Genomic DNA, 17,824 nt, shown 5'->3' with positions numbered 1-17,824 from the left:
CTAGTAAAATGTGACTAAAACTAACTGAAAACTATTCAAGAGACTATGACTATGACTAAAACTTGCTGCCAAAAACAACACTGGTCTCACTCCTTTCTAAATGGGTTAAAAGAGTGTAAGGAAGGACTGCATGGTGTCGTTTTGTACCAGTGTAAGTCTCATCTTCATTGTTGCAACAATTCATATAATCATTCATGCTTTGTTCAAGATTTCTTTAGGGTCATATAAAATAACAAAAACATAGAAATCCTACAAGCTCAAATTCAATGAAGTCATGGGATTCCATAGGCTACATTGACAAATTACTTTATTAAAGAATTTGCCAACTTCATCACAACAACTGTATGCTTAGGCTTCTGAAACGGCACACGCTCTCCCATAATTTCATTTCCAAAACAAATTGCTGGGTATTTTTTTTCCATGACAAGTGGGCTCAACAACGAATATCAAAGCTAAATCGCAAACAAACGCGACAATGTGTTTTAGAATAGACATTTTATGATGTTTATGACATCTGCATCCTCACAAACACAAAGACGGAAAAAAAGATAAAGAAAAGAGGATTCAACAGCAAACCAACAAAGATCTCAGCAATAACATCAATAGGTGTGGACTGGACAGCTGACCCGTTTGTATTTTGCACACAGGTCAGTTTTCAGTCCTTTACATGTGAGTGTGTGTCTTTGCATTTGTGAGGCATCACCACATTGGCTCTCATTTGAAAAACACATGCTCTCGCACACACGCACACAGATTAAATGAATGTCTTGTCCCTACAAACAATGCACAAGTGATACATGACCCCAGTCTTTTTTTTTTAATGAGCCTCTAGGTCCGAGTTGTCCATTCCCTTCATCCTAATGTCCAACTCGATACAGTTCCTGTGGTTGTCTCTCCTCTCCCCTTTGAGAACATCACTTTATCATCTAGACTTTTAGAACACGGCTTACAACAAAAAATACAATAGTGGTAGTAGACACTATGTACTGTATGTGTTGTGTCAATTTGCATCAGTCGCTATCACAAGTTGTAGCTTAAACGTTAATCGATGACTAAAATACTACTCCTGGCTCAAAAGGCAGGTAAGAGATAGATTTTATGGCTGGCAATCGCTTTGAAATATTAGCCAAGTGTTGATTGTGTTGATTGTTTTACTCTGTGAAGGAGGGGTAGAAAGAAGGGGAGGCATCATCACGCCATATATTGGACACACATTCTCAAACAACCCTTCACATCCCACGGCTCTATGACATCATATCCATTAATGGTCTGGCCTAGGAAAGGGTTTCTCCTGATACTAGACCGTTTTCAAACAGGGCATTGAGAAACATTTTCACTTCTGTGGGTGGAGGTGGAGACTTTGGAGTGTCTGATTCATGAGTCTGGTTCCTCCAAGAGTTGATTCCAACACAGATAAAAGGTTTCCTCCTGCATCCGTTGCTCCGTCGAGTTTAAAAATGTAATGGCTGTTGAGTTGTACAACTGAACTTCCTTGGCATGGTCCTCTCTGCTACTGGATTAGTGAACTGAACAAACATACACACAGTCATAACACACAGGTCAAACTGGAGAACTTATGAAAGGCTCATTGATTACGGCTACATTTTATACTTTGTTGCAGACCGTATCTTGTGTATTATACTTTGTTGCAGACTGTGCCGCTTGATGAAAATAGCTGATCTTCAACTTGAAATAAAGAAAATTCTGTTCAGGGCAGATCACCTGGTAAGAGTGCATATCACAAAAATAAGGCTATATTCTTTCCCACAGCTGGACTGGGTTCGAATCTGACCCAAGGCACATGCTGCATTGTCAACTTATCTCTCTTTGCCGCCTTTCCTTTCCTCTCACTGTCACTATGAGAAATAAAGCGGAAATGCCCAAAGCATGATCTTAGGTACAACAACATTCTGTCGAAAATCATTATTTTCATTGAGTGACACTTTAATACAACAAAGTAGAAATCAGCATAGGGATAATAATGCTAACATTAGTCAAATCATTCAGCCTGGTGGTACAGCATGTATGGTGAAAATGTTAATACACATTTTTAAAAACCTAACCCAGTGCCAATCCCCGTAAACAGCACCGGAGCAGTGCTGCCATGTCATCAAATGTTTTGTCAACTGGGTAAACTCGAAAACTTCAAAAAAGGAAAAAGAGAAAAAGAAAAGAAAAACTACTCTGAGGTGATAAGATGAATACTAGAATTTGTACGTGTACACGCCCACACACACACACAAATAACTGCCCATCAGAGTCATAATATTCATTCATTAATGTATAGCTGAGTTGGACGTTACGTTTGTCCCTCTCAATAACAAACATATTCATCGTTTGGTGAGACAGTAACAATGTCCAATTCTCAGTCTTGATTGTTATGATATTGTCACATCAATCACAACACGAAGTCAGTGGTGGTTTGGGGAGAGTCTCTGTGGATGTCTTCAGAGTTTCTGAAGATTTTAATTCCAGGATATCGCACAGTTAAATCCTCTGTGTTCATTCTCTGCATCCATTTGTTAACTCTGAAAGTTAACATGGGAGGATTTTGCTGTTCTAGGAGAGACAGGGAACAACAAAAAAAACATACCCTGTCCAGGACCGACAGAAACTTGAGTTGAGCGTCAACGGGACGGCGGTGGGACTGGAGGGTTGCTTTTCAGTTTGCCCTCTCGTGACCACCAATGGAGACAGAAAGAAAAGAGAGCAAAGGCAGGTGGAAGTGAGGAGCAATTCCATGTGTTAAACGGTTCTCTGACTCTTTCTCTCTCTCGGCGAGAGTCCGTGGAGGCCCTGAGGTTTAACGAGGCAGAGAGAGGAGGCGTCACGAGGAGAGGGGAGGAAGAGGGGATCACACGCTTACTAAGTGTCTCCTGGGGAGGGGAGAGTCGAGTTCTTCCCCTTTACCGGCGTATAGAAACTTGGTAGCGGTCGCCGGAGAGGGTACATACGTAGTTCAAAGATGAAACACAGCGATGGGAGTGGGTGCAGGTAGGCCTACCTATAGGCGGAGCCGAGCTTTAAACCAGTGCTTCTCAAACGTTTTCATTTCAAGAACCCCCATTAACTCAGAGTGTACAAATGGAAAGGGTCCATTTGGTTCCATTTTTACACTCTCAAGAGGGACAGACCTGTAAGGGTCCATTTGGACCCCATTTTGAGAAGCAGCGCTTTAAAGTGATGGCATGAAAGATTCTATGGATGAGAGAAACAGCATGTATGTTGACTTATGCCCAATTTAGACTTGGTTGCAAGTGGGCGTCGAACAGTGAAATTAGGTGATCGAAGAGATTACAATGTTACTATTTTCAGTGCGTGACATCCGCTAGGTATAAATCAAGCCAAAAAGGTCAATACATGCTCCTTCCGATGATGGAAAAAAATAGTTTCAACAGTCAGGGGAGCAGGAGTGTCCGAAAAGAAGAGAGAAAAAGCCATCAAAAGTTCTGAATGACGTAAGAATGTTATCACTTCACGTCAGAAGGAGCATGTATTGACCTATAGTAGGAGTGGGACGACCCGGGGAGTGACGGGACGAGCTCGCCAGTGAACTATGTGACAGCCAGATTGCACAACTGTCCACATAAACAAAAAAAATGGATGGGTGGCGAAAGCAGAAAAGGTCAGCCAGCTAAATAGAAAGAAAGAAAATTGTGAACAAAAGATGAAAAGTGGACAGAGCAGCGGCGGGTCATTCCATAAAACTATGCAAATCTGAGATGGACAAACAGCCGGGCCACAGTTATGCGCGCACACGTTGACCGATAATACCACACACTAGGGTGTGTGTGGCGATGGGTTGGGGTAAAAGGGTGGTTGGTGGTGGTGGTGGTGAAGGCCTATTCATACGCCAGATTTAGGTGATGAGGTGATCACCTTTTCACCTTGCCGACTACAAAACAATACTACAACATGACGTAGCGATATCATCCGCTCCCGAAATGGAATGGTGCCCAGGCTACCTTTACGGTGGTCACCTCATCACCTTAAAACTGGAGTATGAATAGGCCTTGAGGGGTAGGGGTGGGGATGGGGGGCGGGATCGACCGCCCACTCGGGGCCAGCATCATCAAGAGTCCTCGTTGCCGGAGTCGTCCTGGTTGTCCACGTAGAGTCTGCCGGACGACGACGTCGTGCCGCCCTCCTCGCCGATGCCGCCGGCCGACTCGCCGCCGGACTCCATCTCGCTCTCGTCCTCGCTCTCGTCCTCCTCCTCCATGTCGTCGTCGTAGAGGTCGTCGTAGAGCAGGTCGGACGTGCTGTCCTGCGAGGGCACGCGCGTCTGGACGCAGTACTCCGCCAGCGTGGTGGGCACCTTCACGCCGTCGCGCTCCGCGTCCGCCGCCGTCGACAGCACCTGCTTCCTGTTGTCGACGGAAAGAAGTGCTCAAACCTTTTTCATGTCAAGGACCCCCAGAACTATCTGAAAATATGTTGTTCCAGGGACCCCCCCAGAAGCAAAGACTTGATTTAAAAACATTCGCTCTGAAAAAATATTCAAAGATTTGCGACACATTTTCACGATTTAAAAAAATTTGCAGATCTACAGGCTCGTAGTGCGGCACTTGGTGCAGCGCTATGAGCTTGTAGATCTACAAAAAAGACAAAAAAAACAAAAAAACAATCAATGATCAAATACCTCCAAATTGTACAGTACTTAAAATTAAGTAAATGTACTTTCCAGACCTGGAGTGGGGTGGGCAGTGCCTCGGCATGAACAACTACTTTAATTACCTGATGATCTCGGCGTACTCCTTGTCTTTGCCTTTACTGTCTCTCCACTTTCGGAACATGACAGAGGCGTCCACATTGGCCGGGGAGAAGGTGTTGGGCTCGTTGAGCAGCGAGATCACGCTGAGCAAGATGGTCCTATGGAAGACACGCAAGCACACACAACTACATTTACTTAACTGTACATACAGTATGTGAACCTCCTTGCCTTGACAGATGACATAATAGCTTTCCCCTACCAAGTTAAACTGGGCCAACCAAGTTGACTCCGTGTGTGTGTGTGTGTGTGTGTGTATATGTATGTAATGTATAACACTGTCTCTTGGTGCCCAAGACAAATTTCTCCTCGGAGACAATAAAGGCTAATTGAATTATTATTATTACAGTTCTCCTCCCTCTTATCTCGCCAAAACAGAACAAACCAGGTTTTCTCTCACATACTGTGTATAGTACTCAGTTGTTTTCTTCTATTCAGGGGAGGCCATCTTGCTGATACAGTTAATTAAATTCTAAATAAACGTTGAGTTGAAAACTCTAAATGTAACTCTGCAATTTCTAAATTCATCAGTGGTTCGGGAGAGGTAAAACGAAATAAAAATGCAGTCCATTTACCATCATTCTGTATGCTGACAAGACATGCACCAAAGAAATGCAAGTATGCCAACTACAACAGATGCATTGTTAATTTCCACACAATTGTTGTTTTTCCAGTTACATGCATAATGACCCATTAGGGACACATTTCTTATCGGTACTACCTGTCCCTGATGTTTCATAGTTTGATAAAGGCAGCCGAGATGCAGCGCGTGTTACATCAGCACCGCGGCAGATTAGCAGCACACAGGAGGACACAGAAGAGGATGTTTAACCCCATTCTGACCTGAGATCAGATTCTAAAAATGTCTGTTTGAAAATGATAAGTTTTCTGGAAAAGCTATGTTTCTATGTCAGTCGTTCTTCGATTTTTCAAAAATAGCAGACCTACAAGCTCGTAGCGCGCCACTTGGTGGCACGCTATGAGCTTGTAGATCTGCTATTTTTCAATAGCTAAGGCATAACACCAAAAAGGGCTTCCCGCCCCAAAATGGGTTAATGCTGGAGTGTTTTTACCTAACGTTCTGAGTGGGGTTCCATCTCTCGGAGGGCAGTTCGCCACTCTGGGGGTCGTCAACAGGCGGGTGGAGGATGGAGATACAGACGTCACCATTCTGGAGAGGAAGACATTCAACGCAGTCACTTAGGTCAGTGTTTCCCAAAGTGGGGTCCGGGGACACCCAGGGGGCCTTGAGGGAGTTCCAGGGGGTCCCCAGCTAAATGATAGCTAGGAACCAAATGGAGCCTTATGAGTCTGTAACTCTGAGTGTACAAATGGAACCGAGTCCATTTGGTTCCATTTGTACACAGAGTTTAATTAACTTTGATTTTACAATATACATTGAGGTCCCAGAGGGTCCGTGGCCTATTGCATAAAAAACTGCGGGTCGTTGAAATTAAAATGGTTGAGAATCACTGCTAGAGCCGTAAAGATGTTCTCATATGGGGGTCCGTCAGCCAATTACTGTCAATTTGGGGGTCCTTGACGTGAAAAGGTTTGGGAAACCCTGACTTAGGTAAACCATGTAACCTGTAAATATAATATATCACAGGTAAATACAGTGCAGTCCCCTAACAGTTTGACACACTGTGCATGGATCGTTCAAGGCTTCCTATGAAACAAGGTGGCTCTATTGTTTAATTTATGTTTTATACTTTGGTGTTGTGCCGATCTGAAAGCTCACAGTTTGATACTCTGAAGAAGGCAGTTGCATCTGCCGAAACGTTGGTTCTTACTCTGCATCCTAATAAATAATAATCGGCACTTTGGCTTACTATCAGTGTGTGCGGCCACTCTTTTGTCTTTTTAAGACTTATCTTTCGTGATGTTTCTGCCGTGAGCTGGCACCACCATTAACCCATTTTGACCTGAGATCAGATTCTAAAAATGTCTTCTACATCGTGACAGTTTTCTGAAATGTTTCCATGTCGTTCCAGTCGTTCTTCGATTTAAAAAAAAATAGCAGACCTACAAGCTCGTAGCGCAGCACCCGGTGCCGCGATATGAGCTTGTAGATCTGATATTTTTCAATAGCTAAAGCATAACATAATGCTAACACCAAAAGGGGTTCCCGCCCAAAATGGGTTTTAAGACTGGTGTCCGTATGGCATCCTCCTGCACAGCTCACAGTTTATCGCCATGCCAGGCTGTAAGCTTGTAGATCTTCTATTTTCACAATTTTTATGTCCAAAGTCGGGACGATAATGTGGATGAAATGAAGAGTTAAGGGTATAGTCATACACAGCAGCTGCCTTGAAAGGATCATGTTGTTGGTGAAGCTAAATTACTGATTTTAACTAACAGCACAGGCACCAGAACAGGTATAATAAAGAGCAACAGCACACAAAAAGAAGGTATAATAAAAAAAAAGTGTTACCTCATAGATATTGGGGTGCCACATCTTGGTAAGGAAGCGAAATGTCGGTGGGGAGTACGGATAATCTATTGGAAACTTGATGTGAGCCTGAAAAAGGAAACACATACATTGGTGGTCTGTCTGCCCCACAGCTGCAGTACTTAAACACATACAGCGCATACAGTACACAAACATCCTTCACTCAGCGGAAAATGCAGATTTGAACTGGAAACGATTGGCCCGTTCGGGTGAGGGAAGCCGGGGCGGGTCACCGTGATATCTGTCACTGCTACATCGTACTCCTACAGACTGGGGCCAGTCAGGAGGAGATGGACGGGAGGTGCCATGTCCTTTCACTGCTACATCGTACTCCTACAGACTGGGGCCAGTCAGGAGGAGATGGACGGGAGGTGCCATGTCCTTTCACTGCTACATCGTACTCCTACAGGCAGGGGCCAGTCAGGAGGAGATGGACGGGAGGTGCCATGTCCTTTCACTGCTACATCGTACTACTACAGGCTGGGGCCAGTCAGGAGGAGATGGACGGGAGGTGACATGTCCTTTCACTGCTACATCGTACTCCTACAGGCTGGGGCCAGTCAGGAGGAGATGGACGGGAGGTGCCATGTCCTTTCACTGCTACATCGTACTCCTACAGGCTGGAGCCAGTCAGGAGGAGATGGACGGGAGGTGCCATGTCCTTTCGGAGGGGGATCCTCAGTGGCAGGTGAGACAGGCTGTCATGATTCCAAAATTTAAGTTGCTGATTGATTGTCATACAAATAATTGTGATTAATTTTAACTGGGTTATTGGCATTGTAAATAAAAATTGCACAGGGCAGAATTACCGACATTTAATAATTTTATACTTTCTTATTGCTGAAATAGCTGATCTAAAAGCTTACAACGTGCCACTTTGTGACGCGTTGTAAGCTTGTAGATCAGCCATTTTGATTTGAAAATGTATGGAAACAATTTTGACGATTATGCAAAAATAATTGTGATTATCACAAATAATTGCAATTAGACCAGTGGTTCCCAAAGTTGGGTATGGGGACCCCCAGGGGTCCTTGAGGGAGTTCCAGGGGGTCCCCAGCTAAATGAGAGTTTGGAACCAAATGGACCCTTATGGGTCCATTTGTACACTCCGAGTTAAATTAACATTGATTTTACAATATAAATTGGGTGTCCCAGAGATAGAAATGCCATTAAATCGGGGTCTGTAGACTAATGTGCATGTCAAACTGAGGGTCCTTGAAATTAAACGGGTTGAGAATCACTGCTAGAGCCATAAGAATCTTCTCTTATTCTTTAAATATATTTTTTATCCCACGATTTTGTAACCCATTTTTCACCCCTGTGTCAATCATCTAATGTGATCCTGGGCTCTACACACCCTCCGCCAACCTGGGGAGAGCAACGGACTTAACTCATGCTTCCTTCATGCTTGAGTGTCCAAGTTGCTCCTTTACACCTGACAGGGGGGAGTTTCCCTGGTTGGACGTAGCACGTGGAAGGAACACGTTATTCCAACCAGTTCCTTTCCCCTCCATCAGGCGCCCCGGCTGGCCAGGGGGAGGCAGTTTAGAGACCAGGATAACTGCATGTTTTTGTGAGGGTACCTACCCTAGGGGACACGGGGAGAACATGCAAACTCCACACAGAAAGGCCCTTTCGCCAACCCCGCCTTCGGGTATGGGCACTGATGACGCGGAGGAGGAAACACGCCGCCAGCACCCACAGCGCCCCGAGCGGGAATCGAACCCAGGACCTTCTAGCTGTGAGGCGACAGCACTACCAACTGTGCCACCGTGCCCCTAAGAATCTTCTCTTATGGGGGTCCCTGGCATATCTTTTCAAATGGGGTCCGCGGGCTGATTAGTGTCAATTTGGGGGTCCTTGACATGAAAGATTTTGTGAACCACTGGATTAGACGATGAATGATGTAATAATTGTGACTGGCCTATAAGTGGGATAAAACAGCAGTGAAAACACAGTAGAGTGGGAGGATTCATTGGCATAATGACTAAACAAACTGACTGACTAGTAAACAAAGCAAAGCTATAGGTAAATTAACTGGAACATAGAACGGGTACACCACCTTTTGGAAACCCTGGACTACAGTTATGCACAGAGTCAATAAATCAAGTGAAGAAAAGAAATCCAAGAACCTATTGTGCAACAGAAAGCATGCTGATGCAAGAGATCACTTTGTTTAAATTGGCACAAGCTGATTTGTTTGGGAATGGATCTACCACCACGTTCTACCATGCAAATTTGCTCCGATTAAAAAAAGAAAGACATTGCTGCAAAAAATAAATAAAAATCTGGTCTTGTCCGTCACCAACTGTCACAAACAACAAAGCAACTTTGGTGGACTGTTTCATATCGTCACAGTCAGGAAATTGAAAAAAAGAATGTTCTAGTTTTTATAGGCACAAGCTACGTTTTGTATACTCTCAGGGCCCATTTCCACCAAAAGAACATTGATTCTAGAACTGGTTCCGTTCGAGATTCTTGGAACCTTTTGGTGCTTTCACGGAATCGGCAGCCATTTTCTTTGTTTGCAGTTTTGAACCAAATTTTAGTTTTCTGAACCAATTTATGTTCAGTGTAAACACTCTGAACTGGTTCAATATTAGAAGGCTTGAGAATCACTGATCTAGGAATAAATAAACATTCATAAATAATATAAAACAGTAAGTGCAACATCAACCACCGAAGCATTCAAAATACAAAATAATCGATTACTGTAAATTGCATATATCATGTGATATATTATTTATGTGGTATGGGCATTGGGCACTGACTGATTTACATAAAAGGTTGAAATATAGACAACGTTTCTACTTGACTTCGACAATATGAACGTTAGTTACGTAGTGCCAGCCAGGCATGCCTGACCAAGAATCACATTGACATTTGAGTGTGTGTGGCTAGCGTTGCATTGTATGCAAAGATGATGACATCAGTCATGATGACATCAGTCGATGGCTTCTGCCCAGATCGGATAGTGCAGAAAATTCTGTGTGTGTGTGTGTGTGTGTGTGTGTGTGTGTGTGTGTGTGTGTGTGTGTGTGTGTGTGTGTGTGTGTGTGTGTGTGTGTGTGTGTGTGTGTGTGTGTGCGTGCAACCAACCACACCAGCTGTGAGGATACTAATCTGTTTAGGACTATCACCACTCTAATATAATGCTGCTCTGAGTCAGTGTCATCAGCCCTCACACTAAAAGTCCCAGGTGGCTTCTTGGCAAATACACACCGCAGGTATGACTGACCTTAGAGCAGCCTCCTGTTTATGATACATTTTGGACATTTTTAGCGGCACGCTATTAAACATAGTAGACTTAACTTGCACACATTATGGTTGGACTGGTTTTTGTGTTTTGTTTTAAGAACCCATGTTCCAGTGAATGCAATGTAGTCATGATTTAGTCACAAGCTCTTGTCAATACTTTTCATTGATTCAATAAAACACACAAACTTGAATCAATTTCACTTCCAAAATGTGGGTTGCATATTTGCTACGTTTGTGTGACACTTTTGCATGATGAAGTGGGGCAATTTAGACAAAAAAAAACCAACACACCCGTGTGAAGTGAGTGGTGCAACTCCCTGTGGGTGTCCCCGGAAAATCCAGACCCCCAGGAACGCGCCCAGGGGGGTGGCCCTGTTCCAGTGAGCCGCCCCGCGTCCGCAATGGTTGAGAAATGACAGAGTTACCGTGTGGGGGTCCCCAGGGGGTCCCTCTACTGTACTGTACTGTGACTGTACTGTGGCACTCGAATTCATCATATATACAGTTAATGTGTGTGTTAGGCTGGGCAACAGTGCCACTTGGTGGTGAAAACCAAACAAACGCTATTTTCGTGCTCGGACGGACGGGACGGACAAAGCCAGCCAGGGACCCAGGGACACACAAAGCTGTCTATAGGAGTGGTTGCACCACTGAAAAAACATAGGTTGAAATATGGAGATATGAGGTTTCTGCCTGAAAAAGCAGATTCAGTAGCAAAACAACATAGTATGTACATAATGCAAATGGTTAGAAGGTACATCATTTCCTCGCTCTCCACTAGTCAAATTGATCCATACATCACGTGTGCTCAAGTCATGTACCTTCTACCAAATCCCAGCAGACAGTCTGAGCATTCCTCTACTAGCCTACTGTATACACAGTGGCACAACAAGCAATAGGCATTAAAACATCTATTTGGTTTAAGTAAATTGAATCAAAGGTTTTTTAAAGACAACAGAATGAACAATAGGGGTGCAACAGTTAATCAAACTAATAGATGTTATCGATTATAACATTTCTAATATTAGGGCAAATAGCATATCTACAAGCTTAGTCGACTAAGTCAATCTTAGTCGCTTAGTCAAGCTTAATCGACTTGTAGTCGATTTAGTTTATATTACATAATATATTTTATTTCTTTCCACATCAAATTGAAAACGACTCGTCTAAAACCTGCTTCTTGATTATAAATAATCAATAGTTGCAGCCAGCAAGATTCACCAAGACAGACAAGGGAAAGGGAGACAAGTCACAAGTCTCAACGTGCCCTTACTCTCCCTCTCTCTCAGCTGAGGTGCCATTTATATCTGCCCACAGCTAAAAATAGCCATCTGAAGCATAACCATCATACAGAAAAGGAAGAGGGCTGGACCAGGAGAAGAGAGGGTGGGGGGGGGGGAAGATAAATTAAATAATTACACACAATTTCAAATAAAAACATCCCCACTATGCATCAGAGGTGAATGCTTCACACTAGTGCTGCCAATTCTACATTTAACCACTTAAAACACCCTAGGCCAGCGGTTCTCAAACTATGGGTCGTGACTAGGGAACAGGGATGTCCCAATACACTTTTTTTCCCCCGATCCGATCGCGATAACACAATTTCTGTGTTAGCCGATACCGAATACTGATACCAGAGAATAATATTTATAATTTAGAAAAATATCTTATTTTGAAGTCCACCGACCGGGAATAGTGTTATGTTTATAGCAGACTCCTCATTCAAATGTGCACTTGTAGTTTGGGCAACTCCAAAGCAAACTCAAACATGCCCCAACATTTTATTTACCTGCTATGTCAACCCTTTACCCCTGTGTCGGATCTGTGGTTAGACTGGCATATTTGCCGATATTGATATGACCAAATAAGAACCGATCCGATACCTTTCCGATACCGATACAGTATCGGGACATCTCTAGTCGCGACCCAAAGTGGGGTCGCAAGCATAGTATTATCAACTTAAAAAAATGTGGATCCAATTTTGACATCATATTAAATTCCTTTTACCAGCTATACATGCTCCAATGATCAAAACTAATCTATTCACTCCTTCTACCATAGACTCATCATTTTAATAGGTGGTACGATGTTGGAATTAGGTGCTTATACTACAAAGACAATATATTCCATAGTTTTCCTTCCCTCTGTGCTGAATTTAATCTCTCCCGTGACTTCTTCAGATTTCTCCAGATCCATCATTTTGTACGTCTTTAAATGTTATGATGAATTGAAAATGGTGGACCCTATTGTAACAAGTGTAATGCTTTATGGTGTCGTCCACAGTTAACAGTTTTCGTATTGAGTTGTGCTTGAAATGTACTGTAATTCTACAAACTGTTAATAAATAATCAATCAATCAGGTATTCGGTTCATTAACACATCTTCCTAATAATCAGAAATGGGATAAACTGCTCCTAATGTTACCAACTGAGAGTGGGTTTGTTACACATTTATCTCATCTCTTACTGATGCTAATAGGCAATGATTAAAACATAAATTGGAAAGAGAATTGGGGACTAAACTGGCAGATGAGTGGTGTGGGCAGACGCTTTATATAAATAATGAATGGCATTTTTATAGAGCTTTTCCAAGTGCTCAAAGCGCTTTACAATGGTTCATTCATTCATACATTGGGAGGTGAAGCGGCGAACAGTCGACGCCAGCGTCCTCACTTCATCATTGGACCTGCACTACCTCCTGAGCCACAGCCGCCCGTTTAGTTGACTCTATATAGAGTCAACTAAACCACCTCATGGGCACGTCTCAGTCTAATTCAACCGTCTGAAAGTAGTACATAGAGCTCATCTTAATAAGGCCAGGGTGGCTGAAATGTATCCTGAGGCCGACTCAAAGTGCGATCGCTGTGCCCAGACACAAGCACACTTCATACATAAGTATTGGTCTTGCAGTTACAACGTTTCTGGTGGTCACTACTTGTCTTTGACACATTGTCTGATGTTCTACAAATTGCACAACCATGTCCATTGCTAGCTATATTTGACACACCATCAAACCCTTTACAGTATACGAGTCAGTTAGTTAGAGATTTCTTTTGCAACACTCGTCTTAGCTAGAAGAAGAATATTACCATCTTGGAAATCTCCAAAACCACCCTTTCATTCAATCTGGTTTAATAATGTGATGTACTTCTTAAAGGACAACTTTAGTTTTTGTCAACCAAGGTTCATGTTTTAGGTTGTTATCAGAGAAAGTAAAAGATGAGTGTACTTTTTTTTTCATTCGCTTCTTTCTTTCGTTTTAGGGATTTTAGCTGTTTTTGACAGGGGGGCGGGGGCATTCAGCATGGGGCTAAATATGTATTTTTGTACAACATTTTATGGTGATTTATTTGTTGATTATTTACTATAGTCCTACTAGATCCCAGGAAATTACATCTGGCCACGGAAGATCACAGGATCTACTGAATATGAAGGTAGTCTACTGGGGGGAAGCCACACTGTGTGTATAGGCTCAATATGTCAGTTTGTCACATTCAATAGATCCTGTGATCTTTTGTGGCCAGATGTAATTTCTTGGAGTCTAGTAGGACTATAGTAAATAATAAAAAAAGAAATCGCCATAACATTTTGTAAAGAAATACATATTTAGCCCCATGCTCGAATGCCCCCGCCCCCCTGTCAAAAACTGCTAAAATCCCTAAAACAAAAGAAAGCAGCAAATGAAAGAAAATGAACACTCACCTTTTAGTTACTCTAATAACAACCAACATGAACCTTGGTTGAAAAAAACTAAAGTTGTCCTTTAAGCTTAGAACATTCTAAACTATCTCAGGGGAACCACAGAAGGCTTTTCTAAGGCATGGTTGGAGACCTTTTATCAAATATTTTCATACCCATACCTCTCCGGATTAGAATGCTCTGTGTGACTGAAGTGTAGCAGACGAACACGACAGTGGATTTTAGGTGTAACAGACAGTGCTTCTCACACTGACTATGACCCATGACCTGGTTTTTTCTTTCCTTTTTTTGGTTATGTTGTTCATTTATCAAAAATAAACTAAGTAATCAATCAATGAATCAATCCATCCATCGACGCAACATGTACGTAAAAGGCCCTGATCTTCACACATCCCATCCTAACCCGCCCCTGGGTCAGTCAGTGGTGCGTCAGGACGTAAAAAGTACTAAGTTATTATATTTTGTTGTGTATTATTAGCCCGTCTTACACCTTGATCGAGTTGAGACTAATAGGGCAACTGCAGTTACTGCACGTATGAAGCCAATACACGACTATTGCACAGCAAAAATGGAAACGTTGCTAGACCATGGCATGCAAAATAGTACAGGGGCATTCAGGCCCAAATGACCCCCCCAAACCCCCCTCCCCCGGGCGCCTATAACCTGGGTTCACCACCACCTCACCTTGAAGTAGCCCCCCTCGTAGAGCGTATTGGGGGGTCCAAAGATGGCCACCTCCCAGTTGTACAGGTCAGACTCCTCCACCAGGCCGATGCGGAAGCCCTCCACGGGCTGTTCCTGCAGGGACTTGAGCTCCATCATCAGGGCCTTCTGGGAGCTGGGGGTCGCTTGGTGGGCCATGCTCGCGAATCCCACGTCTGATCTCAACCACCAGAAGGGAAAGGGCACATTTATTTTTATTATTATTATTATTCTCTCACGAGTCACAACTTCACAAAAGCATGGAACTGTAGTACTGTATTTAAAATATTCACTTTAGACGTAAGCAATATTTTTTATGAATTGGCTGATCTACGAGCTCAGAGCGTGTAGTAGATCTGTTATTTAAAGGGATATATGAATATGAATAGGCCTTAAAGGGGAACTTCACCCTTTTTGCAAAATAAATATATGTTAATGACATTTAGAAGATTTAGAACACTTCCCTGGGGGTCTTTATGTGTGTAATATGTGGTTTTATATATTTTAGCAGTGAGCCCAGTGTCTCTGATGTCATCGACAGTGGGCTCACTTCCTTCCTGGACTACAATTCCCATAATGCTTTGGTACACTGCTCCTCCTTGTAGATAGGGGGAACAGCCCTCGGCCTCCGCCTCTTACTGTAGTCCAGGAAGGAAGTGAGCCCAGTGTCCATGACATCATAAACACTGGTCTCACTGCTAAAATCTAACCTAAAACCACATATTACACATAAAGACCCCCAGGAAAGTGTTCTAGATCTTCTAAACGTCATTAAGATATTTATTTTTTTGCAAAAAGGGCGAAGTGTCCCTTTAAGTCAATAGATTGGGAAAGAAAACTACAAAAGAAAATGTTGGGACGCCAGGTTGAAAGTGGTTAAAATACAGCAGATTTGTATAAGGCTACAATGTTTGAACACTATGAAATTAGGAATATAGAAGCAACATCAAACCCGAATGGGTAAACTTAATTTAATTAACTGACATGATTGATAATGAATCCACGGACTATGTGGCCTGGCCCAGCTAACCAAAGTCAGTGGCAAGCAAGCAGGCCCAGTGGAGGCAAAGCGGAATCATTACCTCGGCTCTCTCTCTCCTTGTACTTTAGTACGTGTAATCGTTCTGTCGAAATGTTCAGGTTAGATTCATAATATCCAGCCTGTATGTTGGAAGAGTCAATGGCAGACTATTCTTTTCCCCTCGCGTTTGGTGCTGCCTGCTTCCCAAAAAAAACAATTCTTTGTGGGGGTTCACGTGTTGACAAAATTGACATGGAACAAAAAAAACCCCCAAGGATCCAGTTTTTAAGTTAGGATATTATTCCATATAGATCACCATCCTCGGGATCAGAACAGCTGGCATTATTATTGCTCCAGCCCCGCAACCAACCGTCCTTGGATCAAGCTGTTTTGTTTATGTTTGTTGTTGTTGTGGTGGCGGACGGTGCGGTTCGGTCTCAACTTCTCCACACGTCAGCTATAAAGCTCCTGAACACACAGGAACTATAAACTTCATCTCACACTGGCCATCAAACGGACTCCACGTTGAACGCCAACACTAACATCCACGCTTCCCTCTCGCTACGATCAACAGCCTCCAACGTGAATGGGGTTTTTTCTTTAACACTCGCGAATTATACTGACATTTTTTTTATCGATTTGTTTTTCCTTCTCCTGCTGCTGCTGCTGCTCAGTATCGATGCTTCCGGCTATCATTGCGCGTGTCTGTGACGTAAGGACGTTATTGCTGCTGCTGAACGCGATGTGCGTGCGGCGCGCGCGTGCGCACGCATACACGCGCGCGCACACACACACACACACACACACACACACACACACATACACTATAATAGCCTTTTTTATTATTATATTTTTCCTCTTGGTCACGTCAGTTCTGTAGTTTTTAAGATATGAGTTTCTGGAGACAAAATAATGACCTATAAAACATTAAAAACTGAACATCAGCAATTCTGTTCTCAGCTCCCCTCATACTCATATCTGTCATATCTGACGCAGCTAACTTGCCATGCCATGGTTCACAAGACGGTCATCTATCTATCTGACAGTCAAGTATGATACATTTCAAGGAATTATTCCACAAGTGCATGCTATTAAAACAGGGACAATAATATTACATGTCGTCCTGTGGGAAAACAATGTCTTTGTCTCCACCTTGTGGCAAAACAAAAAACGACTAAATCTACAAAAAACTCACTAAAAAAGACCAAAATGTTGATCTTTGACTGTACAGTATGTATGTACTGTAATTTCTATTCCTAGCCAGGCTAGCCTATATTGTTATGTTTTAACTATGTAGCACACTGAGATTCCCTGTGAATGAAAAGTGCAATATGTAAATAAAATGTATTATTATTTCTCACCAATAATGTATCACATTCTTCAACTGTTGTAACTTGTGATGTGAAGAAATAGGAAGAAAGAAAGAAAGAAAATTACTGTTCCAACCATTTATTTTGACCCATTAAACTGAAAATTTATGAAACACATCACACATAAAACACATTTTCAAAAGGTTGATTACAGTTGGCTACGGATTCCAGTACAACGGAAAACAAAAAAAGTTTCTAAGGGTGGGGTGATGGCTTCAAATCATTATCACAATTATTTCAAACTTTTGCCTAGATTGTGATTAATGAATCATTCTAAAGAGGGAGATCAGGAATTCTTTATTATTTTTGTATGCCACTGTTGTACAACAAAGTATATTACAGTGGTATTTGATTCATTAATAGACTTTATATAAAAATATATATATCTATATTATTTCCTTCAGGTTGATTTGTGGATGTCAGTCATGGTAACTGTGTCTCTAATCCTCATTTTTCTCCCTCAATGAGTTGAGCAATGGATCTGAACTTGGCAACGTTTTTTAGAGTTTTTGTTTCGATTAATTGCCCAGCCCTAGTTTCTGCTATCGT

At 42.6% G+C, this 17,824-nt stretch overlaps 1 protein-coding gene across 3 annotated transcripts; it reads right to left on the bottom strand.

The window, feature by feature from the left end:
• Nucleotides 1–290: 290 nt before the first annotated feature.
• ube2r2 (ubiquitin-conjugating enzyme E2R 2) lies at nucleotides 291–16,579 on the bottom strand. 3 transcript variants are annotated; one of them, XR_013965999.1, is made up of 7 exons: nucleotides 15,967–16,579; nucleotides 14,867–15,060; nucleotides 7,206–7,292; nucleotides 5,845–5,942; nucleotides 4,738–4,872; nucleotides 2,594–4,367; nucleotides 291–1,526 (listed from the first exon to the last, which is right to left on the bottom strand). XR_013965999.1 is itself a non-coding variant. In XM_080792388.1 (6 exons), the coding sequence occupies exons 2-6, from the start codon at nucleotides 15,041–15,043 to the stop codon at nucleotides 4,073–4,075; spliced, it is 792 nt and encodes a 263-aa protein (XP_080648514.1). In that variant the 5' UTR covers nucleotides 15,044–15,065; nucleotides 15,967–16,579; the 3' UTR covers nucleotides 291–4,072. The 3 variants fall into 3 exon arrangements, 2 of the variants coding, with proteins under 2 accessions (XP_080648514.1, XP_080648513.1); XM_080792388.1 differs by having other exon boundaries at nucleotides 291–4,367; nucleotides 14,867–15,065; XM_080792387.1 differs by having other exon boundaries at nucleotides 291–4,367.
• Nucleotides 16,580–17,824: the final 1,245 nt, after the last annotated feature.

Source organism: Protomyctophum bolini, assembly GCF_963924005.1.
Source record: "Protomyctophum bolini genome assembly, chromosome: 2".
Taxonomy (NCBI): Eukaryota; Metazoa; Chordata; class Actinopteri; order Myctophiformes; family Myctophidae; genus Protomyctophum; species Protomyctophum bolini.
This window is presented reverse-complemented; position numbering and strand designations above follow the sequence as displayed.

Coding starts and splice junctions, on each gene's coding strand:
- ube2r2 (XM_080792388.1), bottom strand. CDS start 15,043: ATGGCCCACCAAGCGACCCCCAGCTCCCAGAAGGCCCTGATGATGGAG. Junction 7,293..14,866: donor ACGAGGGGGGCTACTTCAAG/GTGAGGTGGTGG, acceptor TTCCTTTTTCAG/GCTCACATCAAGTTTCCAAT. Junction 4,873..5,844: donor AACCCCACTCAGAACGTTAG/GTAAAAACACTC, acceptor TGTCTTCCATAG/GACCATCTTGCTCAGCGTGA.